General features: G+C 42.8%; 1 protein-coding gene across 1 annotated transcript in view; it reads right to left on the bottom strand.

Moving 5' to 3' along the window:
- The window catches only part of IRF5 (interferon regulatory factor 5), a 55,416-nt gene that overhangs the window by 3,388 nt on the left and 29,359 nt on the right, over positions 1–22,669 (bottom strand). Inside the window, exons 2-7 of the mRNA XM_042470928.1 lie at positions 17,690–17,894; positions 14,033–14,222; positions 10,507–10,553; positions 8,722–8,755; positions 4,956–5,291; positions 840–1,229 (exon numbers count right to left, since the gene is read on the bottom strand). Coding sequence (XP_042326862.1) covers positions 840–1,229; positions 4,956–5,291; positions 8,722–8,755; positions 10,507–10,553; positions 14,033–14,222; positions 17,690–17,863 — 1,171 coding nt within the window. The 5' untranslated portion in view covers positions 17,864–17,894. The remainder of the gene's footprint in view (positions 1–839; positions 1,230–4,955; positions 5,292–8,721; positions 8,756–10,506; positions 10,554–14,032; positions 14,223–17,689; positions 17,895–22,669) is intronic.

Genomic DNA, 22,669 nt, shown 5'->3' with positions numbered 1-22,669 from the left:
AGGTCCGCTTTAGGCTTACCATAAGTTGGAAACGACTCGTGAAGGCACACAATGCAGACATAAAGCAGTTTGGCACCACTTTAAATTGTCATGCCTCCATTCTGTGGAATGCTGGGATTTGTAATTTGGTGAGGTATGCAGCCTAATAGAGAGTTCTGGTGCCTCACTAAACTACAAATCCCAGGACGAAGTCATGGCAGTCAAAGTAGTGTCGAATTGCTTTACTGCTGCAGTGTGGACAGATGGGCACCGAATATTCAATGGGACTTGAAAGAAGCCCACTGAAGCCCACGTTGTTGCTTTTTCTTTCAAGTCCCATTGAACATAACGGCACAGTAAAATGGTGTCACTTATGTAAAAGAGCAAAATCAAGGTTTGCCTATGAGAATTTGCAAGTTTTTAAAGTATTTTCAAGTCGTGGATGCTTGAATCCGTGGATGAAAAATTTGTGGATAAGGAGGGCTGACTATATGCTTCACGGGAGACCAGCATTTCAAACTGCTGAGATGTGGAAGGTAAAACTGCTAATTTTTCATTGTTGAAATGCTTGCATTGCGCTGTTGCCTAATTAAATGAAAGGATCAATCATTGAATCGTTAATGGCCCATTATTAAACAAGAATGGTATAATAGCAAGATAATGGTGGGATTGAAATGGAATTGGCTGTGTGTGATAAACTCCCATGGCTTGTGAAGTCAAAAGCTTTCATGGCTGGCATCCATAGTTTTTTGTGGCTTTTTTGGGCTATGTGGCCATGTTCAGAAGAACAAACTCTTCTAGAACATGGCCACATCGCCCGAAAAACCCACGGCTTCTTTGTTGCCCTGCCGTTCGCTTACCGTTGAGGAAACTCTCCAGGCTGAAGAGCTTGATCTTCTTCTCGCGCTCGATGGGATTGGGTCCCGCCAGCTCCCCGGCGCAAGGCCCCGTCCAGAAGACTTTGCACTGGCACAAGCGGATGGCGTAGATGTCCTGCCCTTGGAGCTCCAGGATGAGGCCCCGGTCCAAGACGTCCAGCAGCTGGTGGGTGTAGAAGCGCTGCTTCTCGTTGGGCACGGCCTCGGCGCTGGGGAAGCGGACCTGCTCCAGTGTCACGGGGCCAAAGAGCTCCACCTGCTCCTGGGTGGGCTCCAGGTTGCTGTGGAAGAGCCGGCAGCCGTGGGGATTGCTGATGGTCAGGCCGCCCACTGACCGGCCCCGGTACTGGAACTTGATCTCCAGGTCGGTCACTGTGGGGCGGAAAATGGGATTGGTATGCATGAGAAGAGCAGCCCAGCCATTTGGAAAAAAAATAATAATGGGTAAATAGTTTTTTTCTTAAGGCAGAGAATACCACATGGCCATTAATACCTGGCAAACTGCATTGCAGTTATGGATCTCTAATTGCTCAGTTGGGCCTTCCACATTTGCAAGGGTTGAAGGGGGGAAGAACCCCACCAAAGTGGAGAAACCACAAATACCACTATTTTTTAAACCTGAGAAAACACTTCTCTAGGAATCTCTAGATCCTCCAGTGCAACTCTGCGGTCAACATCTTCCAGAAGATGACCACAGAATCACGCTGGAGGACTATAAATCCCCAGAGAAGTATTTTCTCTAGCAATCTCTAGGTCCTTCAGTGCAACTCTACGGTCAATGTCCGGCAAAGTTGCACAGGAGGAACTAGAGATGCCTAGTAGTATTATTTAGGTATATTTCTTATTACTTAGGTATATGTCACCAACTGGTATATGTTAGCTATACATAACCAATATGTAGTATTTACTTATGTACACAGTGGGTTCTCCACATTCAGTGAGGTTAGGGGCTCTAGAACCCTGTGAAAGTGGAAAAGACACAAATAAGAAACCACTGGGTTTTTCAACTTGAGAGAACAGCCCTCTAGGAATCTCTGATTCAACTCTAAGGTCAAAATCTGTGGGAATTTGACTATAGAATCGTGCTGAAAGACCTCCAAATGCCTCTCTGGGAATCTCTAGGTCCTCCAGCAAGGCTCTATGATCAAATTCCAGAAGAGTTGCACTGGAGAACATAAGAGATTCCTAGAAAGGACACAATAATGAAATCCGTGAATAATCATATCTGCAAAAGTCAAAGCACAGATGTGGAGAGCTGACTGTATGTAACCAATATGTAGTATCATTTATGTATGCATAACCCATATGTAGCATTAATTATGTCTATGTAACCCATATGTAGTATTCATTATATATACATAACCCATATGTAGCATTTACACAAATGTGACCAATATGTAGTATTATTTACACATGCAAAACCAACGTATTATTTACTTATACATAACTGACATGTAGTATTATTTATGTACAGTATATATAACCAATATGTAGTATTAAGTATATGTAACTCACATGCAGTATTGTTTACATATGCATAATCAATATATAGTCTTATTAATGCATTGTTGTTGTGTGCTTACAAGTTGTTTCTAACTTATGGCAACCCTAAGGTGAACTTATCACAGGGTTTTCTTGGCAAGTTTCTTCAGACGGAGTTTGCCATTGCCTCCCTCTGAGGCTGAGAGTGTGTGACTTGCTCAGGGTCAGCAAGTGGGTTTACATGGCCAAGCCAGGATTTGAACCCTAGTCTCCAGAGTCATAGTCCAACACTCAAACCACTACACCATTCCGGCTCACACTATCTACGTTTGCAAAACTAATATGTAGTATTAGTTACTTGTATGTAATTAATATGCAGTTATTAGTTACATATACATAACTAATATGGAGCAATAGTTGGATGTATGTAACTAAGTGGCTGACGCAGAATACCAGCGTTTGATGCTAATGACGATTCACAGGGAGTTCCTGCTGACTGGGACATTACTTTCCCATGTTTGAAATGCAAAATCTATGTTCTTCTTGGCTGGTAATGACAAGATAACTGACAGCCTTTGGGCTCCTCAGGACTGATCTAAAGAAGCGTGAGTTCTCACAACACAGATCCTTGGATTTTGCTTCCTCATCTACTTGTTCCACTTTTTCGAGAGGCCATTGGAAATGGTTTTACTCTGGTGGACCTACGACTTGGAAGGACCAGTTTCTTCTTCTCTGAATTTTTACTTTTCTTAATAGGGTTACAGTGCAAAAGGCGAGACTTCTTTCTGTCTCCACAATTCCAAGTTCCAAAATACTTCAAAAAGCAAGACTTGTTTTCACGGGTGGCTGAGATTGTGGCACCTTTGTTCCATGCACAAAATTATTAAAAATATTGTATATACAAGCAATAAATGATTTGTGTGTTTAGACTTGGCTCCCATCTCCAAGAGATCTCATTATACACTTATTTGGAAATACAGGTATTTCCAAAATCCAAAATAATCCACAATCCAAAACACTTCTGGTCTCACACGTCTCAGATAAGGAGACTCAACCTATTTCACTAATGCGCTGAACGAATAAATCTAAACAAAAAGGAAAAAAATTAGAAAACAAGAAGAAGGGAACATACTATTCTTTTCTGTTTTGGGATTAAAAAGAAGACTGTGTTTCTTAAATCAAGAAATTAACTCAAGAAACCCACTTGATGGTGCAAATAAAACATTGACCTAGACTGGAATGACCTTCTGGAATAGAGCTGAATATGCTTTCCAATATTGAAACAGCATTGAAGACCAATTTAAATCAGCATTGTTTTAAAACAGCATTCCAAATCTAAAGCAGCATAGAAGACCAATCTCTTCTGGCAGCCTTATCCTGACCATTTTTAAATTGTGAATTTAGATGACGAATTTTAAATGTGGATTGTTTTCAAACGTGTGTATGTCTTATTCGTCCTTTTAAAACATTGCGTGTTTTCATTACTGCATTTTAACTGATGTTGTTTATTGTGGAATCGTTGTTGTTCCCCACCTAGATCCATAAGGAAAGTCAGGTAAGTAGAAACAATAACAACAACAACAAAACTTATTATTATTGTCACCTTGATCTCATTTGAGAGGTGGGGTATAAATAAGTTTTATTATTGTTGTTATTATCATTATTATTATTATTATTAATGTAGAGAGATCTTGTTGCACCTTTGAGACTAAAAGAAAGAAAGAAGTTGGCAGCATGAGCTTTCGTAGACTTCAGTCTACTTCCTCAGACTAACTTTGAATCATCATCATCATTATCATTATGTTGTTGTTGCTGGTGGTGGTATTGGCAGAAAACAGTCCAGGGCAACACAATCTTGATTCAGATATTTAAGAAAAACCTGATAATTTACAGGAACAAATAATGCAGCTTTCTGAGCTGTTAATCCCATCTGGAGGAGCCCTTATTCAGCTGTGCTTTGCAACTGACTATAGAATTAATCTCTCCATTCGTGCATTTGGCTCTTTGCTGCTATTTTGTTGGACATTTTCAGTGGCAGATTTTAAAAAAAGCTTTTTTTTTAATGCTTGGGGGCAGCCTTCAGAAAAAGAGTCAGGGACTCTGCCTTCGCCTGACTCAGAGCAAGTGAGCCAAGCTGCATAATAAGGGAAGATTATTATTATGGTTATTATCAAGCGCATAATAAGGGAGGATTATTATAAACTGCATAGTAAGGGAGCCGTGAAGGAGTACATGGAGCGAGTGGGAATTCATTTCCAGCCCCAAACCAAAGACCCATCCCAGTTGCCAAAATAAACCTTTCACTCTTTTAGGGTGCATCTACACTGCAGAAATAATGCAGTTTCAAAGCGCTTTAACTGCCACAGCTCAACACTATAAAATTCTAGAATTTGCAGTTTTGCAAGGTATTTAGCCTTCAGTGTCAGAGAGCGCTGGTGCCACAGCAAACTACAAATCCCAAGATTCCACAGGATGGAGCCAGGACAGTGAAAGCAATGTCAAATGGCATAAATTCTGCTGTGCAGATACAGCCCTAGTTCCCTCATTTTCTGAACCCAATCTGTATGTGCAAGCAAGGGAGAAAAGGGGAGATGCAATCATGGCATGAATCCTTACAGGGCAGCATGTGTGGGCTGATCAGTAAGTTCGGGATGATGTGCTCCACAGGCAATCCCACTTGGGGCATTGGCTCCAGCTCTCCTGGCCCACCGCCGGCCATGGCTCCGGATACAAGGGACGGCATTGGCATCTGGCTGGTTGGTTCCACAAAGTTCGACACGTTGGGCTCCCCGCCGATGGCAAAAGGGCCGATGGAAGGAGGCACAGGGGGTACCACCGGGACCTCGGGGTGCGCCAAGTGGGGGAAAGATCCATTGCCACAAGCGTTGGGGTAGATGGCCTCTTGCTTCAGCCATGGGTACGGCGGGAGAGGTTCCACGCCGTGAGTCGGATCTGTAAAAGAAAATGGCTTGATTTATATACCGCACTAAGCAGTCTTTAAGCGGTTTACAACTGTAAGCTAATTGCCCCCAATAAGCTGGGTACTCATTTTAGTGACCTACGAAAAGATGCCAGGCTGAATCGACCCAGATCCCCTGGCTGGTACTGAACTCACAACCTTGTGGTTTGTGAGTGAGTGGCTGCAGTACTGGCATTTAACCAGGGATCCTAAAAGAAAAGAGGCAGGCAAAGCAAGTGTGAACAGCAACAGCGATGGTAGTCCTTTCCGTACAGGTGCCAAGCTGCATTGCTACTGACAATCGGACTTGCAGTTGGGTTTTGGTGGTCAGGACCTATAAAGCCCTACATGGCTTAGGTCCAGGCTATTTGAGAAACTGGACCTCCCATACAAACCTGCTAGAGCCCTAAGATCTTCATGAGTGTGAGTATATTATGTGTTTCTCTCGATCCCAGCACCATCGCAGACTTGCTTGGCGGTCGCTCAGATCTTTTGGAGCGCCCTTCTCTCCTTGCCTTTTGTCGGCAAGCAAAAACCCTAACTCCTGTATATCACTGACAGTCATGGCAAGAGCTGCGGCACAAACAACTACCAGCATTATATTTTTATTCAGGCAAGCTTTTTAAAAAATCACGACAGGGAGGCTTATATAGGGATGCGTGTTCTGTTTTAAATTCTGTACATTCTTACGTTAACTTTACATTGGTTTAACTAGATGATTTTAATTGTTATTTTTAAATTACTGTAAAAAATTTAAAAAATTATTTATCTTGTGAGCCACCTTGAGTCCCTTCCTGGGAGAAAGGCAGCATAAAAATGAAACAACAAATAAATAAATAAATAAATAAAAGTTGGCTGAGTTTTGGGCAAGATGACGCAACGTCCAGTGGCATCACTGGGGTTGGCATCACCTCGTGCGGTCACTCAACTGACCATCCTCCCACGCCGCAACAGACCAAGTCCTTAGTCATGGGGTTTTTTTGGATTAATGTTACCTCCGCCCTCCATAACTGCCATCTGCCGGCCTAAGAGGGAGTTCACCAGGCAGGTCCAGCTCCATCAGGACTAGCCTGGAAGAAGGAAGAGCCCTCCCTCCAATCCATTGGTCCAGGCCTCAGAGGGAGAGAAGAACCACTGGACCTCATCCCCCTTCCCTCCAGCATTCCCTTTTCCTTTTGTTTCATGTCTTTTAGATTGTAAGCCTGAGGGCAGGGAACTGTCTGATTAAAAACAATAATTGTAAGCCGCCCTGAGAGCCATTAGGGTTGAAGGGCGGGATATAAATACCTAAATAAATAAATAAATAAATAAATCCTAATTCCTATATATCACTGACAGTCATGGCAAGAGCTGTGGCACAAAGAACTACCAAAATTAAAATTAGACCTTTAAGTTGGAATATCACATTCACAGCCTAAAGGTATTTCCATGGACTCAGTTTCATGTGGTTGAAGTGAATATTGGCTAAAATGCAATGCTTTTAACGAAAATTTTAAAAGGATAAACACTGGAGAGATGGGGGAGTGGGGCAAGGCTCAGTGGCAGGAAAAAGCAGAGGCCCCAGGGTTTTATTTTGTTTCAAATTAAATTAGAAAATTAAAATTTGATCTTTTTTTAGAAACCTGGGGTCACTCCTTTCTCCCGGCACTGAGCCCCACACACTATCTCTTCAGTGTTTTAAAGGGATACAGACTATTTCTGCCTAAAGGCAGGTGTTTGGGAAGTAGTGGGTCACCCCACATTAAGTGGCATGGTTATATGGCTTTATGCCAATACAGATATTCCAAAATCCAAATAAATAAGTAGAAATCCAAAATCCTGCAGGAGCCCCCCAACTTTCTGACAACCCACTCTTTCAACGCTATTATATTATTACCAAAACCCATTTTTTTCAACCAGCGATCCGCTCTTTTGACAAATATAAGCTCAAATATTCAGTCTGTATGCTGTATGCTACAGAAATCATTTGTGGTATTGTTGTGTGACGACGGAGACCCAACATTGGTCAAGTGTGACCTCCGAACCCATATGCCCTGCAAAGGCTGTTTTTTGGGAGGGTCCATGTCATTCTCTAGACCATCACCAAACACTGAGAACTTGACTTATCTATTGCATATAAATACATTAAAAAATAAAGGACAAGAGGGGTACGGAAAATCCTCAAAATGGGGGGGGGGGGGGGAGATACAAGAGCCCTCAGAGATTGGATGTTGTCGTTGTTGTTATTGTTGTGTGCCTTCAAGTCATTTGTAACTTATAGCAATCCTAAAGTGCCAATTTAAAATTTAAAATGTGATGCTTTTTGCCTGTGGCTTATTTTTTTCAGACTACAACTCCCAGCATCCCTGATATGGTCTTATGCCTGGAGTAAGGTCCCTACAGTCGATTACAACTAGATATTCATGTCAAGGAACTACCTTTACTTTTACCTTTACCTTTAAGATTTTTCTAAGTAGCAAAGAATTAGCAATTTATAGTTTATGACTCATTTATATAGATGGACGCATTTGGAGAGATGTCAACTGATCTGAAATGTGGCGTTGGGAAGAGTTCTGCGGATACCGTGGATGCTAGAAAGACAAATGAGTCCGTCTTAGAGCAAATCAAGCCCAAACTTGCCCTTCAGGCCAAACTGACTATACTGAGATATGACTCAGAAAAGGCAATAATGCTTAGTAAAGCATTAGGAAAAGAGAAAGACGGAATTGCAGAGGGATGGACTCAACTCGAGGAAGCCGACTTTGCAAGAGCTGAGCAGAGCATTTGAGAATGGAGGTGTTTCTTTCATGGGGTCACCATAAATCAACATTTAAGAACATACTGATTGGGGGAGTCTGAGAGTCGTGACCCAAATAAGTAACTCTGTGCAATGGCTAGAGCTCAGCAAAAGTTCCTCTTTTGGAGGATAGCTCTCAAAATCTTGCAGTCAGCATGGCAATTGCATTATTATTTCTACTGAAGCCATTTTCTCCACCTATTGAAATTGCTTTATTTCCACTTAGTTCCTCCACCTCTTCTGAGGAAGAGGTAAGAGTCTCCCATAAGGTCTCCCCTGTCCAGTCCCAGGATCTGGGGATATGCCTAGGGAAAGTTACAAGACAAGGACCAATTGGAATATATAAGAGCAAATAGATCACAAGTAGAGAGCCAAGGTGGCATCGTGGTTTCAGCATTGGACTATGACCCTGAGGGAGCAGAGTTTGAATCCTGGCTTGGCTATGTAAACCCACTGGGTACCTGGGGCAAGTCACACTCTTTCAGCCTCAGAGGATGGCTATGGCTGAAAGAAACATGCCAAGAAAACCCCATGATAGGCCTTAGGGTCGCCACAAGTCAGAAATGATTTGATGACACACAACAACAACAAGAGTGACAAGTTCTTTCCCTTTGTTCCCCCACTTCTCTGGCCGTCCCAAAACGCACCTGCAATCCTCAGCGTTGGCATCATCTTCTGCAGCTGCAAATCAAGAAATTGGTGTTAGCAAGGCAGAAACAGAATGCCTTCCACTGGAGACACAAGAGAGCCATCGCTGGTTTGGACAGTCCAGGGACGTAGCTAGGATTTTAGGAAGGGGGGGGGCAGACTAAGTGCCACCATTATAATGGGGCTTGAGTGCGGTGGCGCAGCAGCACACACCATTCATTTTTCTAATGGAAGGGGGGTCCGGACCCCAAGAACCCTTCCCCTTGGCTACGTCCCTGGACAGTCAATTCTGAGCAAAAGGGAACCACTTTTTGATTTGGTATATAAAGCAAGCTTCATACACTCAAGAGCTATTAACCAAAGAATGGAGCTTCTTTGTGTAAAGGCAGTATATCTCTGAAACTGCAGAAAGCTCATTTTAATGCCCTGGTTGTGCAGACGTCTTAGTGGCACCAGCTGGATGTTAAAGACTGAGAATGCCTCATCCGCAATTCCACAATCCGAAATACTCCAAAATCCAAAAAGTCCACTTGGGTGGCTGAGATAGTGACGCCTGTCCTTTCTGACGATTCAGTGTATATAAACTTTGTTTCATGCACAAAATTATTTTAAAATATTATGTACAAAATCACCTTCAGGCTATGTATATCTGGTATATAGGAAACAAATGAATTTCATGTTTAGACTTGGGTCCCATCTCCAAGATATCTTATTAAAGTCAGCTCTCCATATCCACGGATTCTTCATTCACAGATTCAAACATCCATGGCTTGCAAATATTGAGAAAATATATAGATGCCAAAAAGCAAGCCTTGATTTTGCTATCTTATATAAGGGACACCATTTTTCTATGTCATTGTATTTAGTGGGACTTGAATATCCACAGGAGATTCTGGAATCAAAGCCCAGCGGATACCAAGGTCCCACTGTGATGATGATGATGTTGATGATGACAACCACCCATTGCATATAATGGGAGTTGAGCATCCACAGATTTTGGTATCCACAGGGGGTCCTGGAACCAAACCTCAGTGGATACCAAAGACCCACTATAATAATAATAGCAACAGCAACCACCACCACAATCATTGTATATAATGGGACTTGAGCATCCATGGATTTTGATATCCATGGGGGGTCCTGGAACCAAAACCCAGCAGATACTAAAGGCCCACTAGATGTAGATGCAAATATTCCAAAATCCAAATAAACAAGTAAATAAATCTGAAATCCAGAACACTTCTGATCCCAAGCATTTCAGATAACGGAGACTCAATCTGTATTTTGGATGTTGGCAAAATTACATTTCTGGACTACAACTCTCAAAACCACTGGCCATGCTGGGTAGAGAGTTCTAGGAGTTCTAGTCCAAAATAGTAACTTTTCCAAGCCCTCCTAGAGAAAAACAATCTGGTCAGAGGGTCTCCACAGCTACTGGTTGATTTAGATAGGAATGCATGAATGAAATGCTTTGGGGATATTAAATTCCAGTATCTGGTGGATCCAGCATCCAGGAGGGCCAAGAGAGAGGGATAATAGGCATTCAAAAATGACAACATCTGGAGCCCATGTCATGTCCTCCCTACCCTACAGAAATGCTTGCAAACTGGAGAAGAGAAGTCTATTGATTTGCAAAATGTAAAAACGTATTAGTTAAGCAAAGAGGACACCACTCTTTTTAAAACACCAGCGTCTCAGGATGTTCAGAGAGCAAGGCACTTGCTGGCTCATGTCAACTGCCATGACTTCTCTCTGGGAATAAATACATGGGGCTATTTTCTCACCTCTTCCTCATCTTCGCAGCCAGCTTGCTCATCTCCAGCAAAGGACTCTGGAAAGTAAAGGTAGACAAATAAATAGATGTTAAAAACAACAACAAGAACAACAGCACACACGCAAACATATACATAGGCATACCTCAATTGACGAAACCTTTGACAGCAAGTTTGATATTGCAAGGAATTGTCCATCAGGAGAAGACATGGCTCTCTACAAAAGACAATAATGCTTGGGAAGGTAGAAGGATGTAGGATAAGATGGATAAACCCCATCAAGGAGGCCATAAAGGCTACCCTGAGTTTGCAAGACCTGAAGAAACTTTTGACTTGGAGGTTTCTATTAATGTGGTTGCCATAAAGCCAAGTCAACTTGATGGCAGTTAATAACAACACAAAACCCCTCGACAAACACATGAAGTTACAGGAAATGTTAATAATAAATTGTAAATGTTTCCCAGAATCCTAACTGTTTGCCCAATTTGAGTAGAGCCCTTAAATCTACTGCTGAATGGTGAGTCAAACACATACAGTAGGTAAATCTACTCTAATTGGGGCTAAAAATAGGATTTAGGCTATTATTCGAATGCATTAAATGATGCATATTAAAACAGAATTGTCTAACTTTGAATTTTAAAAAATGGGATTTAATAAGAGAAAATTATGTAATAAGAGCAGCATGCGTTGTAATAACATTAGGATGGAAAAAACAATGTTGGAGCCCTCCACAACTGCCATCCACCAGCCTGAGAGGAAGGAGTTCACCAGGCAGGTCCAGCTCCATCAGGGCTAGCCTGGAAGAAGGAAGAGCCCTCCCTCCAGTCCATCTGCCTTGGTCCAGGCCTCAGAGGGAGAGAAGAACCACTGGACCTCATCCCCCTTCCCTCCACCATTCCCTTCTCCTTTTGTTTCGTGTCTTTTAGATTGTAAGCCTGAGGGCAGGGAACCGTCCAATTAAAAATAATAATTGTAAGCCGCTCTGAAAGCCTTTAGGGCTGAAGGACAGGGTATAAATACCTAAATAAATAAATAGATAAATAAATAAAACTGGTAGCATTATATTGCAGAATCTCTCTTATTTGATGATTTAAGGGAGAGAAAAGGAAATGATCTGGTGAGACAAGTGGGGTCCTTGGATCATGAAAGTCAAAGCTGAAAAGGGGTACAATGAAGTTAGGGGGAATTGTTAATAAAATATTTCATATTATAGGTACTGGATACTAAATTACTTGGCTAAAACCAAGTACTTAATATCCCGTACCTATAATGTGGAGGAAGAGGAGGGAAGGAAGAAAGGGGTTGAAACGTATGTGGTGTAATAATGCTAATATTTAGTAAGGATTTATCCAATATGTTATATGGTATTACAGAGCAGAAAACTAATATATAAAGTATTTTTTTTAAAATGATGAATATTATTTCAATATAATACACTTAAACAAAATGGTAGACATCTGAGTGGCAGTTCTGAAAGTGGTCATAAAGAAGCATTGATGCGCATCTTTTTATTTTTGGGATTTCAGCAACAATGCATTTCTGATATCACTTTATTTGCGCAATTGTGTGTGATAATCATTTGCGCAATTACTCACCATTTTTGCTTTATTTGCAGGATGTTTTAAATGCCCTTTAATCCCTCTTTAATGCCAAAATTAGCCCCAGTGTGATAAATTCCATGGAGTCAGAAGAGTCCCCAAGGGCCATCCAGTCAAACCCCATTCTGCCATGAATGAACATAGGATCAAAGCACCCCAACAGATAGCCATCCATTCTCTGTTTAAAAATCTCCAAAAAAGGAGAGACTCCACCACTCTCCAAGGCAGCCATCTTCCATGGTCAAACAGCTCTTAATGTCAGGACGTTCTTCCTAATGTTGAGGTGGAATCTCTTTCCCTGGAGCTTGCATTCATTGTTCCGGGTCCTGTTCTCTGGAGCAGCAGAAAACAAGCTTGCTCCCTCCTCAATATGACATCCCTTCAAATATTTAAACAGGGCTATCATATCACCTCTTGACCTTCTCTTCTCCAGGCTAAACATCCCCAGCTCCCCTAACTGTTTCTCAAAGAGCATGGTAAAGCTCTGTATCCCTATAAGGACGGGTGCCTCAAAGTGCGACTTGTGTTGTGTGAGTCATGAGGCACACAAGTGTTCTTGGTTATGCGGAAAAGGGAAGACAGAGCAAGACGAACATACATGCTGGAACCATTCATATTTGTTGTGGCTCATTTCCCAAGCAAACCACTTCCTCTAATTTTACTTGGAAAGGGACATATGATATTTAAAACATGTTCAGTGTCTGGGTGCCACAATTTACTCTAGTCTAGATACATCATTATGCAAAAGGATCTTGCAGCACCTTTGAGACCTAACTGTGCAAAAGAAGTTGTAGCATAAACTTTTGTACATTTGGTCTACTTCTTCAGATGCACATTTAAAAAGGAGATTGACAACCTGGTTGCAGATGATTGCAACCTAGATGGTCAAAGGTCTAGAAACCAAGCCTTATGAGGAGGGACTTAGGGACCTGGATATGTTTAGCCTAGAGGAGAAGAGACGGAGACAGTGCAATAGCTTTGTTTAAATATTTGAAGGGATGTCATGCAGAAAATGGAGTAAAGGAAAGAGATTTCACCTTAACCTTAGGAAGAACTACATAATGGTAAGAGCTTTGCAGCAGTGGAAAAGACCGCCATGAAAAGTGGTGGATTCTCCATCTTTGGAGGTCTTCAAATCAAGGTTAGATAGCCATCTCTCAGGAGTACAGTGGGTCCTTGTTTCTGCTGGGGTTTGGTTCCAGGATCCTCCATAGATAACAAAATCCATGGATTTTCAAGTCCCATTAAAGACAATGGTGAGGGCTGGACTAGATCGCCTTTGGGAGTACAGTGGGCCCTTCATATTTACTGGGGTTAGGGGTGCAGGACCACTGTAAAAGTGGAAAAACCACCAAAAAAACAATCACAATTTATTTTACCAAGATAACACCTGTCTAGGAATCGCTAGCTCCTCCAGTACAATGCTACTGTCAACATTTACCAGAAACTGACCATAGAATTGCGAAGGAGGATGTACAAATGCCTACAGAAGTGTTCCCTCTAGGAATCTCTGAGTCCTCCATTACACAACCTCTGACAGATGTTGACCACAGAGTTGTGGCGGAAGACCTAAAGATGCCTAGTGAGAAGATATTAATCAAAGACATGAACAATCAAATCCGCAAACTTCAAATCGGCAAATGTGGAGGGCCAATTGTACTTTCCAACTGTGATTCTATGACACTAACACAAAATAGCCTCTTGTGGTGGTGAGACCAGCAGCACTGGGCTCTCAGAGACTGTGAGGCTTGGAGAGCATTGGTTCCAACTGCACCATTGATAGTCCACCCCTGCCAGACCCTGGTCTGCTTTAAGCTGGAAAACAGCCTGTTGGCTTTGCATATTATTTTTGCTTCGACTATTGGGGAAAAGTTGAGACAAGCTGCCCTTAAGGGAGCACCAGACAAAGTTGGCATATGACCGCACAGACCAGGTGGTACCTCCGTTGGGCTGCGGCACATCGCAAACCTCGTAGATCTTGTAGGGCTGCATGGGGGTGTCCTTGGTCCCGTCGTAGATCAGGCTGAACTCACGGCTCTTGTTCAGGGCACAACGCAGGTTGGCTTTCCACTTGGCAGGATCTGGCTCATCCACACCCTCATTGTACTTGCCTGTCTCTTTGGCCCAGGCCTGCAAACACAAAAGACGGCATGACTTGCATGTGCTCATATGTACGTATGCATGGGCTGCTGTTTAAAACCTGCAAATGGGTCAGGTGCATCTCCACGGCTATATGTGGTCCTCAAAGGTTCTTTTGTGGCCGTTGACCCATCCAGGCCAGCATCCCATTGGTGACATATACAGGTGTAAGTTGCATTATGCATGCTGGTTGACTTTTTTGGACAGTATGGAACAGATATATCCAGATGGTGGTGGTGAGACCCGAGTTCCATGTGTGAAAAAGTTCCAAATGGGCAATAATGCATCTAAAAAGTGTGTTGGTATACATTTCACATTGCTTCTGTGCGTTGCAAACTGTGCAAGAAGGTGGCAGCCATGTGTATTCACTGTTTCCCATATACTGCACTACGGGGATGTTCAGCGTAGTGACTGCACAGTACTTGTGCAGCGTAACTCCAACAGTGGGTATCTATATTATGCAGAAACAATTCTTGTGCCAGACTCCCCAAATCACCTGTTTTCTGACCAAAACTGTGGTGGTGGGAGGAACAGGTGGCACAGTGGCTTGCTTTTAAATAGGTTGGCGAGATATAACATTAAAAGAAACCAGTCTTTGCAAAACAAGGAAGAGGATTTCCACCTATTTTAGCACTTTTTTGGGGGGAGGGGTGTAGTTTTGGGACTGCACTCCAAAAGGTTGTGGATAGAAAGACCTCTCCAGATCTAACAGAGTTGCCCAACCCTTCTTGGCAGGATTACTGTCTATTTTAAACATTTATATTTACAAGGTCCTTTTAAACTGTTAGGGCTCCCAAGGTAGTTCAAAAATAGATTTGTCCCAGAGATTTGTGGGTTTTTTGGGGGGGTGGGTGGGTGCTGCAATTTCCAGAAACCTCAACCAAGATGGGCAATATATGGCTACTGCAGTGGACATGTAGGCTAGTGGATTCTGAGAGTTATAGTGCAAAAGGAAGGATTTGCCCTCCCCCTCCCAAAAAACTTCACAAATCTCTCCTCCCTGTCCTTCATTGCTACTTATGATCAATACAGACTGAGTCTCCCTAATTCAAAGGGCTTGGGATCAGAAATGTTTACAATTTAAAAACAAAAGTTAAAAAACATGTATTTTATTTTTTTGGATTTTGGAATATTTGCATATGCTGTCATGTGCCTCCAAGTCATTTTCAACACATATCAACCCTTTCAAAAGGGTTTTGGGGGATGAGAGGGTGCGATCTGCCAAAGGTCACCCAGTGGGTTTCCATGGCCAAACAGGGATTCAAACCTTGGTCTCCAGAGTCATAGTCACTCAACACTCAGACTACTATCCACACTGGTTCATATACATAATGAGATATCTCACATAATATCATACATCATGAGATACCTTGGAGATGGGATCCAAGTCTAAACATGAGGGTCATTTTATACATAATATTTTTTTTATTAATTTTGTCCATGAAAGAAAGTTTGTGTACATTGAAGCATCAGAAAGAAAAGCCGTCACAATCTCAGCCACCCATGTGGATAATTTTGAATTTTGCGGTATTTTAGGGGGTCTCAACCTGTACCATTACTGGCCACGATCCTACATTGTCAGACGTAACTACGATGACATAGCTCCATTGTCATAGCTATATGTCTGATGATGACAGCCCCCCAAAACCTACCTAGCCAGCCTGGCAGTGCCCCAACCAAAGGCCTTCTGAGGTGAGGCAGATCAGGATGCTGGGAAATGATATCTGCAGCATTCTCCTGGGCATGTAGGACATGGAGAACAGGATGCTGGAATGATCCCCTCTCATTTCAATGTGCTTATTTCAATGTGTTTGCAACCAAAAGAGTGCTGCGGACATCACTGCCCAGGGCCTGAATCTGAAGTGCCTTGGAAATCCTTCATTTGAGATGCTGCCAGGTTGACATGGTAGGTTTTTGAAGTCACTTTTGGTTGTTAACTAACATAAACAGTACAGTATTGATTAGTATAACTCATCAATACAAACAGACAACAAATAAAAATTGTACAATATCAGATAGGATACAGTTTAACAGCCCATAAACATAATAAAATTGACACATTCAATGAAAACAGGTTAGATACTCGGGCCAGTTTTAGGAGTTTCCTACTCTCTTTTCTTAATTACTAAAGACTTAATATAAACATGAATTCCAGTCTTTACAAGACTGTAGTATATGTGTGTGTGTGTGTGTGTGTGTGTGTGTGTAGGAATGCTCAAGTCCCATTAAATACAATCTCTAGTATAGAATCTCTAAGTCCTCTGGTGTGACTCAGGTAAAAATAGTGGGTTTTTTAATTTACGTTTTTTCCACATTCACTGGGGTCCTTCACCTCTAACCCCAGCGAATGTGGAGGGACCACTGTAGCTACTGAACAGGATTCCAACTATATAATTGCAATATAATTATAAATACAGTGGACCCTTGTTATACGCTGGGGTTTGGTTCCAAGATCCCCCGTGTATAACAAAATCTGTGTATGCTCAAGTCCCATTAAGTATAATGACAAAGCAAAATGGTGTCCCTAATAAAAAATGGAACATCAAGATAAATTTATACTTTTTTGGAACATTTTCAAACCGTGTATGCTTGACTCCGTGTATAAAAAATCCGTGTATAAGAAGGGCCGACTGTATAGTATAATTGTTACAGTGGGCCCTTGTTATCCGCTGGGGTCTGGTTCCAGGATCTGCCGTGAATGCTCAAGTCCCATTAAATACAATGGTGTGATAAAAGGGCATCCCTTACATAAAATGGCAAAATCAAGGTTTGCTTTTTGGAATTTATACTTACAGTATTTTGAATGTGTTCAAGTCATGGATGCTTGAAGCAGTGGATTAAGAATCTATGAACTATACATACAGTACTACTAATAATATCCCACTCTGGTGCTCCTCAAACAAATTAACAGATCTAGTTCTCTTGTTGCCAAAACACGCACACGCACACACACACACACACACACACACACATACACACACAGAGAGAGAGAGAGTGCTAATATATATAAATATAATAAAATACATTTGGCCCTCCACATTTGCAGCTTTGACTTTTGTGGATTTCATTATTTGCGATTTTGATTAATTTGTTCTCTCTAGGAATCTCTAGGTCCTCCAGTGCAACTCTGCCAGAAGCTGACCATAGAGTCACAATGAAGGACCAAGATATTCCTAGACAGAACACTTCTCTAGGCATTTGTAGGTCCTCCAATATTATTCTATGTTCAACTTCTGGCAGATGTTGAGCACAGAGTTGCACTGGAAGACCTGGAGAGCCCTAGAGAGGTGTTCTCCCAGGTAAAAAGAATAGGATTTTTCATTTCTGTTTTTCCACATTTGCTGTGGTTCCTCACCACTAACTTCAGCAAATGTGGAAGGACCCCTGTATCCCTAGCATTAAGAGCCATGGGAAAGACACGTTCAACCCAAGCCACAAATCCGCACCACTCTCGGCACCTTGAAAATGGTGTTCTCATCGTCTTGGCTGGGGATGTGCCGGGTGGCATGGCGCCATGGGATGCAGAAGCGTTTCCGTTCGGGTTCCACCCAGCGGAGGCCTGGGTACTGCCCGCTGTTCACTTGGGCCACCAGCCAGGGCTTCAAGCGGATCCGGCGGGGATGAGAGCTCATTGTGCCACCAGTGATGGAAGAGAACCCTGACCTGAAAGAAAATAAGGAGGCGGATCAGTCAGAAAGCACAACATGAGCCCCAGGGTCAGGCGAGCACCAATTGGGGGATGAATGGAACCAGATATTGGAGATCTAGCATGGCATAGTGGTTTGAGTGTTGGACTATGTCCAGGGTTCAAATCCCAGCTCGGCCATGGAAACCCACTTGGCCACTTGGGCAAGTCATACTCTCAGCCTCAGAGGATGGAAATGGAAAACCCCCTCTGAAGAAACTTGCCAAGAAAACCCCAAGATGGGTTTGCTTTAGAATCAGCACACAACAACAACAACAGCAGCAGCAAACTAGCAAGATGCTCATTAGATGATCAAGGGACCAGAGCTTGGGAGAAGAGCTGGGAAGAGGATTCGGGGACATATAGTCCGATTCGAACAGAAGAAACTTGCCCAAGATTTGGGTCTAACAAAGGAAAGGCATCTCAGCCAAAAAATTCATTTTGCCGGACAACATAGATTTTAGGAATTCATGTAGTCCAAACAAAGGAACTCCTTGAAATACATTTTAATTTTGACGTTTCTTCCCATAATTCAAATTACTAGTCCCTGCTAGAGTAGACCCATCCAAACTCTGGAGACCACGGTTTGATTCCCATCTCGGCCGTGAACCCCACTGGGTGACCTTGGCCAAGTCACACTGTCTCAGCCTCAGAAGAAGGCAATGGTAAACCTGCTCTGAAAAAATCTTGCCAAGAAAACCTCACGATAGGATTCACCATAGCATGGCGTAGTGGTCTGAGTGTTAGATTACAACTCTGGAGGCAAGGGTTCAAATCCCTGCTTGGCCATGGAAACCCACTGGGTGAGTGTGAGCAAGTCACACACTCTCAGCCTCAAGGCAACAGCAAACCTCCTCTAAACAAATCCTGCGAAGGAAACCCCATGATAGGTCTCTCTTAGGGTTATCATATGTCAGAAACGACTTCAAGGCACACAACAATATCAAAGTCAACATTATTCACAGTGGGTTTCAGCTGCAATTTCCTTACAGTCTCTGGAGGAGAAAACGGATTTTCCCAACCACAATATAATTTTGTAAAAGAGATTCATTGTAATCCAGGATACTGGGCTTGAGTTGGGGAGACCATGCCCACCAGCATTGCAGAGACAAAAATTGGGACATGTGTAACCAAGCAATGTCAAAGATGGTCAAGATACCAACAGTAGTTCTCAGTGAAGAAGAAGCCATAAGGCTGGAGATAGTGCAGCAGTTTGCTTTTTCCTGAGCCTCTTGGGAAGAGCAAGAACTACCTTTGTTTCTCTTCTCCCCTTGGCTGTGTTAACTGAGTACAAACTCCTTTTGCACTCTGAACTTGGTTTACAGCAACTGAAATAAGCTCAGGACAAAGGAGGAAAGTGAGATGAGAAAAACTGGAATGTTTTTAAAGTAGCTGAAAAATGTAGGATGACAGAAGATTAATCAAAACAGTCCCTGACAAACTGGGAAAGTTGGAAGGGATGCAAGATGCATTAGATTTACAAAAGTCCTGTTCCAGGTGGAGCTAAAGACTATTAGAAATGTTTGTTTTTTTAAAGTGTATTTTACTACAGCCACTTGCATTTTTATCCCATCTTGAGGATACCTCTTATGCACACTGTTCAGGACCTGTACTCCAAAATTTACCATTTTGACACTGCACCCAGACATTGTGGAACTGCAACAACTCTCATCATCATCGCAATATTTGTGTATATCGTGCATTTTCCTCAGCCCTAGGACTAAAGGCAGCTTGGAGAAAGTAAAACAAAGGCAGCTAAAAGTACACATTATAGAAAAGTGAACATGTAATTAAATGCATCTGAGGAAGTAGGCTGAAGTCTAGGAAAGCTCATGCTGCCAATTTCTTTCTTCCAGTTAGTCTCAAAGGTGCTACAAGATCTCTCTACATGTAATTAAATGATCACTGCAATTAAAGGCCAGCATGAAAAAAACCCCACAACCAACCACTTTAGACAATACAGTATGTTATCCAAGGTCCTGCTGCCGTGATTCATCAGTTCTCAAAACAGAACGGTCTACAGAAGGAGAACAAGGAGGGTGCCAGACCAACCTCCCTGGGAGGGAATGTAAAAGTCTCGGAGCAGCCACCAAGAAGGCCCTGCTTCCCAGGTTCCCATCAGCATTCCTCACCATTTGGTTGTGTTTGCTAAACAGTAGGATGCAGCATGGAGAATCTACCCAAATTCAACCTAGATAATGAGGCTAAATAGCTAAAGACTTCCCATAGCTTGGATGCAACATTAGTAGGAATGGTGACTGCAGTTCAAGCAAGAAGAAGAAGATTAGGAATGGTGAAGGGCAGCCATGAAGGAAGTAGACAAGATCCTAAAGAGTGCAGATATACAACTCAGCACAAAAGTTAGAATTATACAAGCCATTGTATTCCCCATCACAATGTATGGATGTGAGAGCTGGACAGTGAAGAAAGCAGATAGGAAGGAAATCAATTCATTAGAAGTGTGGTGCAGGAGAAGAGTGCTAAGGGTACAGCCAAAAAAGGCAAACAAATAGGTTGATGAACAGAGCAGGTCAGAACTCTCCCTGAGGCTGCTGTACTTTGGGCACATCATGAGAAGGCAGGGCCACTGGAAAAAATAATAATGCTGGGAAAGGTAGAGAGAAGTAGAAAGAGAGGAAGGCTGCATACTAAAAAGGTGAACTTTATTAAGGAGACCACAGATATGAGGTTACAGGTCCAGTGGAAGATAAGGAGCCTTGGACTGGAGGAAAGAGAGTCTCAGCCACAGGATCACTATGAGTCATTTAGACATCCACTGGAATAATAAAACCGTATAACTCAACTACACTCGTCCCTCCACATTTGCGCTTTGACTTTTGCAGATGTGATTATTCATGGATTTTATTAATATGTTCTCTTTAGGAATATCTAGGTCCTCTAATGCAACTCTGTGCTCAACTTTAACCAAAGGCCGCACTGAAGGAACTTGAGAATCCTAGGGAGAACACTCCACTGGACATTTGTAGCTCTTCCAGCACAATTCTATGGTCAATGTCTGGCAGATGTTGCCCACAGAGTTGCACTGGAGGACCTAGAGATTCCTGGAGAGGAAGACATAATGTTTTTGTTATTTGGAGTTTTTCCACATTCGCGGGGGTCCTGTGCCCCTAATCCCACCAAAATGGAGGGACAAGTGTAGAAAAGAATCATACAAAGAAGACCTGAAGATCAGATTCATCTGAGGAAATAGACTTAAATCTAGAAAAGCTCAGGCTACCAAGAAGGCACTACTGACTGGAAAAAACAATACTTCTAGGAAAGGTGGAGGGAAATAGAAGTAAGGTTGCATGCAAGATGGATGGACTCTATTAAGGAGATCACAGGTATGAATTTACAGAATTTACAAGAACTAAGCAGAGCAGAAGAGGCCAGGGAGCCCTGGAGATGTCTCACCATGAGTCAAGAAGATCAACTTGAGAGCGGTTAACAACAACAACAACAACATCGGATGCAGCCAAGCACCCTGCAGACTTCTGGCTCTGTTAAAAAAGTTGGCTACTTCCTTTCTTTTAGAACTGATGCAGCATGGAAGATTTTCCTGGGCATCCATTTCATAGTGCTTTGCAAAGTGCAAAATTTCAGAACCAAACATGGATCTAGGAAAGAGGCGCTGCTAAGAGGAAGCTGGGTGTGCAAACCACACCAGGTGACAACTCCAGTGGGGTGTCACCTGATGGATTGGTGGGAAGGGACTGATTTCCAGGTCTGGCAGCCTTGCTGGCCAGGCGATAAAGAGGGTGTCTCTACTTTCCTGCCCGGCCAGCAGTTTCACTGGACCAGAAAAGCCTTTCGGGTGGCAGGAAGAACCCACTCTCACCAATAGCCACTGGTGGGACTGTGCTGCCTTGCTGGACAGAAGGTGAAATGTAAGACCTGTCCTGGAAAAGAGGTGTGTCTGGCCACCTTGGTCTAACCTCATGCTCAACAGTGCTATAAGCATGACTGTCATCACCACTATAGTTTTGGGGGGTTTCTGGACTCTGTCGCTGTGTCCGGGAAGTATTCCTGATGTTTCGCCTGCATCTGTGGCTGGCATCTTCAGAGAATGGTGGTGTGGAGGTGTGTGTGGGGTGTGTGTGTGTATATATGTATGTGTGTGTGTGTATATATATATATATACACACACACACACACACTATGTGACCCTTGGTTGAGAGGAAGTGATTTACATACATCCAGAACACAGCCACACAGCCCAAAAAACCCATAAAAAACTATGGATGCCGGCCATGAAAGCCTTCGAATTCATGTTGTCACCGCTGTTGAGTTAAAAGTCAAAAGGAAAAATACCCCAAAGTTAAGTGCACTGAAAGTTAAGCTGTAAAAGCCAGGTGAACACATGGCAAGCTGGTTTGGGAACTTTGGGGAAAGCTCCTTCCCGCCCCGTTGCTCAAACAAAAGCCCCAAATCTCCTCGAAATCCCACCTGAGCTGCCTCTGACCGATCCAGATCTCCTCTGGGTAATAAAGGGGTTCCTGCTTCTCCTTCCCTAGGACCCTGGCCAGGGATCCCGATGGCTCTCTGATACCCTGCTCCAGTGGCCCTGCCATTAAGAGGAAGGGCACTTTTGGCAGTGGCACCTTGAATCTGGAATGCATCCTGAAAACATATTTGCCCAGTTTATTTTCATAGCTCTGTTTCAGAGGAAGAAACATGCAAAACCCCGTCTGGGGATTCCTTGTCTAAGAAAATCCTATGAAATTTGTGGGGTTGCTGTAAGTCAACAGGCAAC

Source organism: Sceloporus undulatus, chromosome 5, assembly GCF_019175285.1.
Source record: "Sceloporus undulatus isolate JIND9_A2432 ecotype Alabama chromosome 5, SceUnd_v1.1, whole genome shotgun sequence".
NCBI lineage: Eukaryota > Metazoa > Chordata > Lepidosauria > Squamata > Phrynosomatidae > Sceloporus > Sceloporus undulatus.
This window is presented reverse-complemented; position numbering and strand designations above follow the sequence as displayed.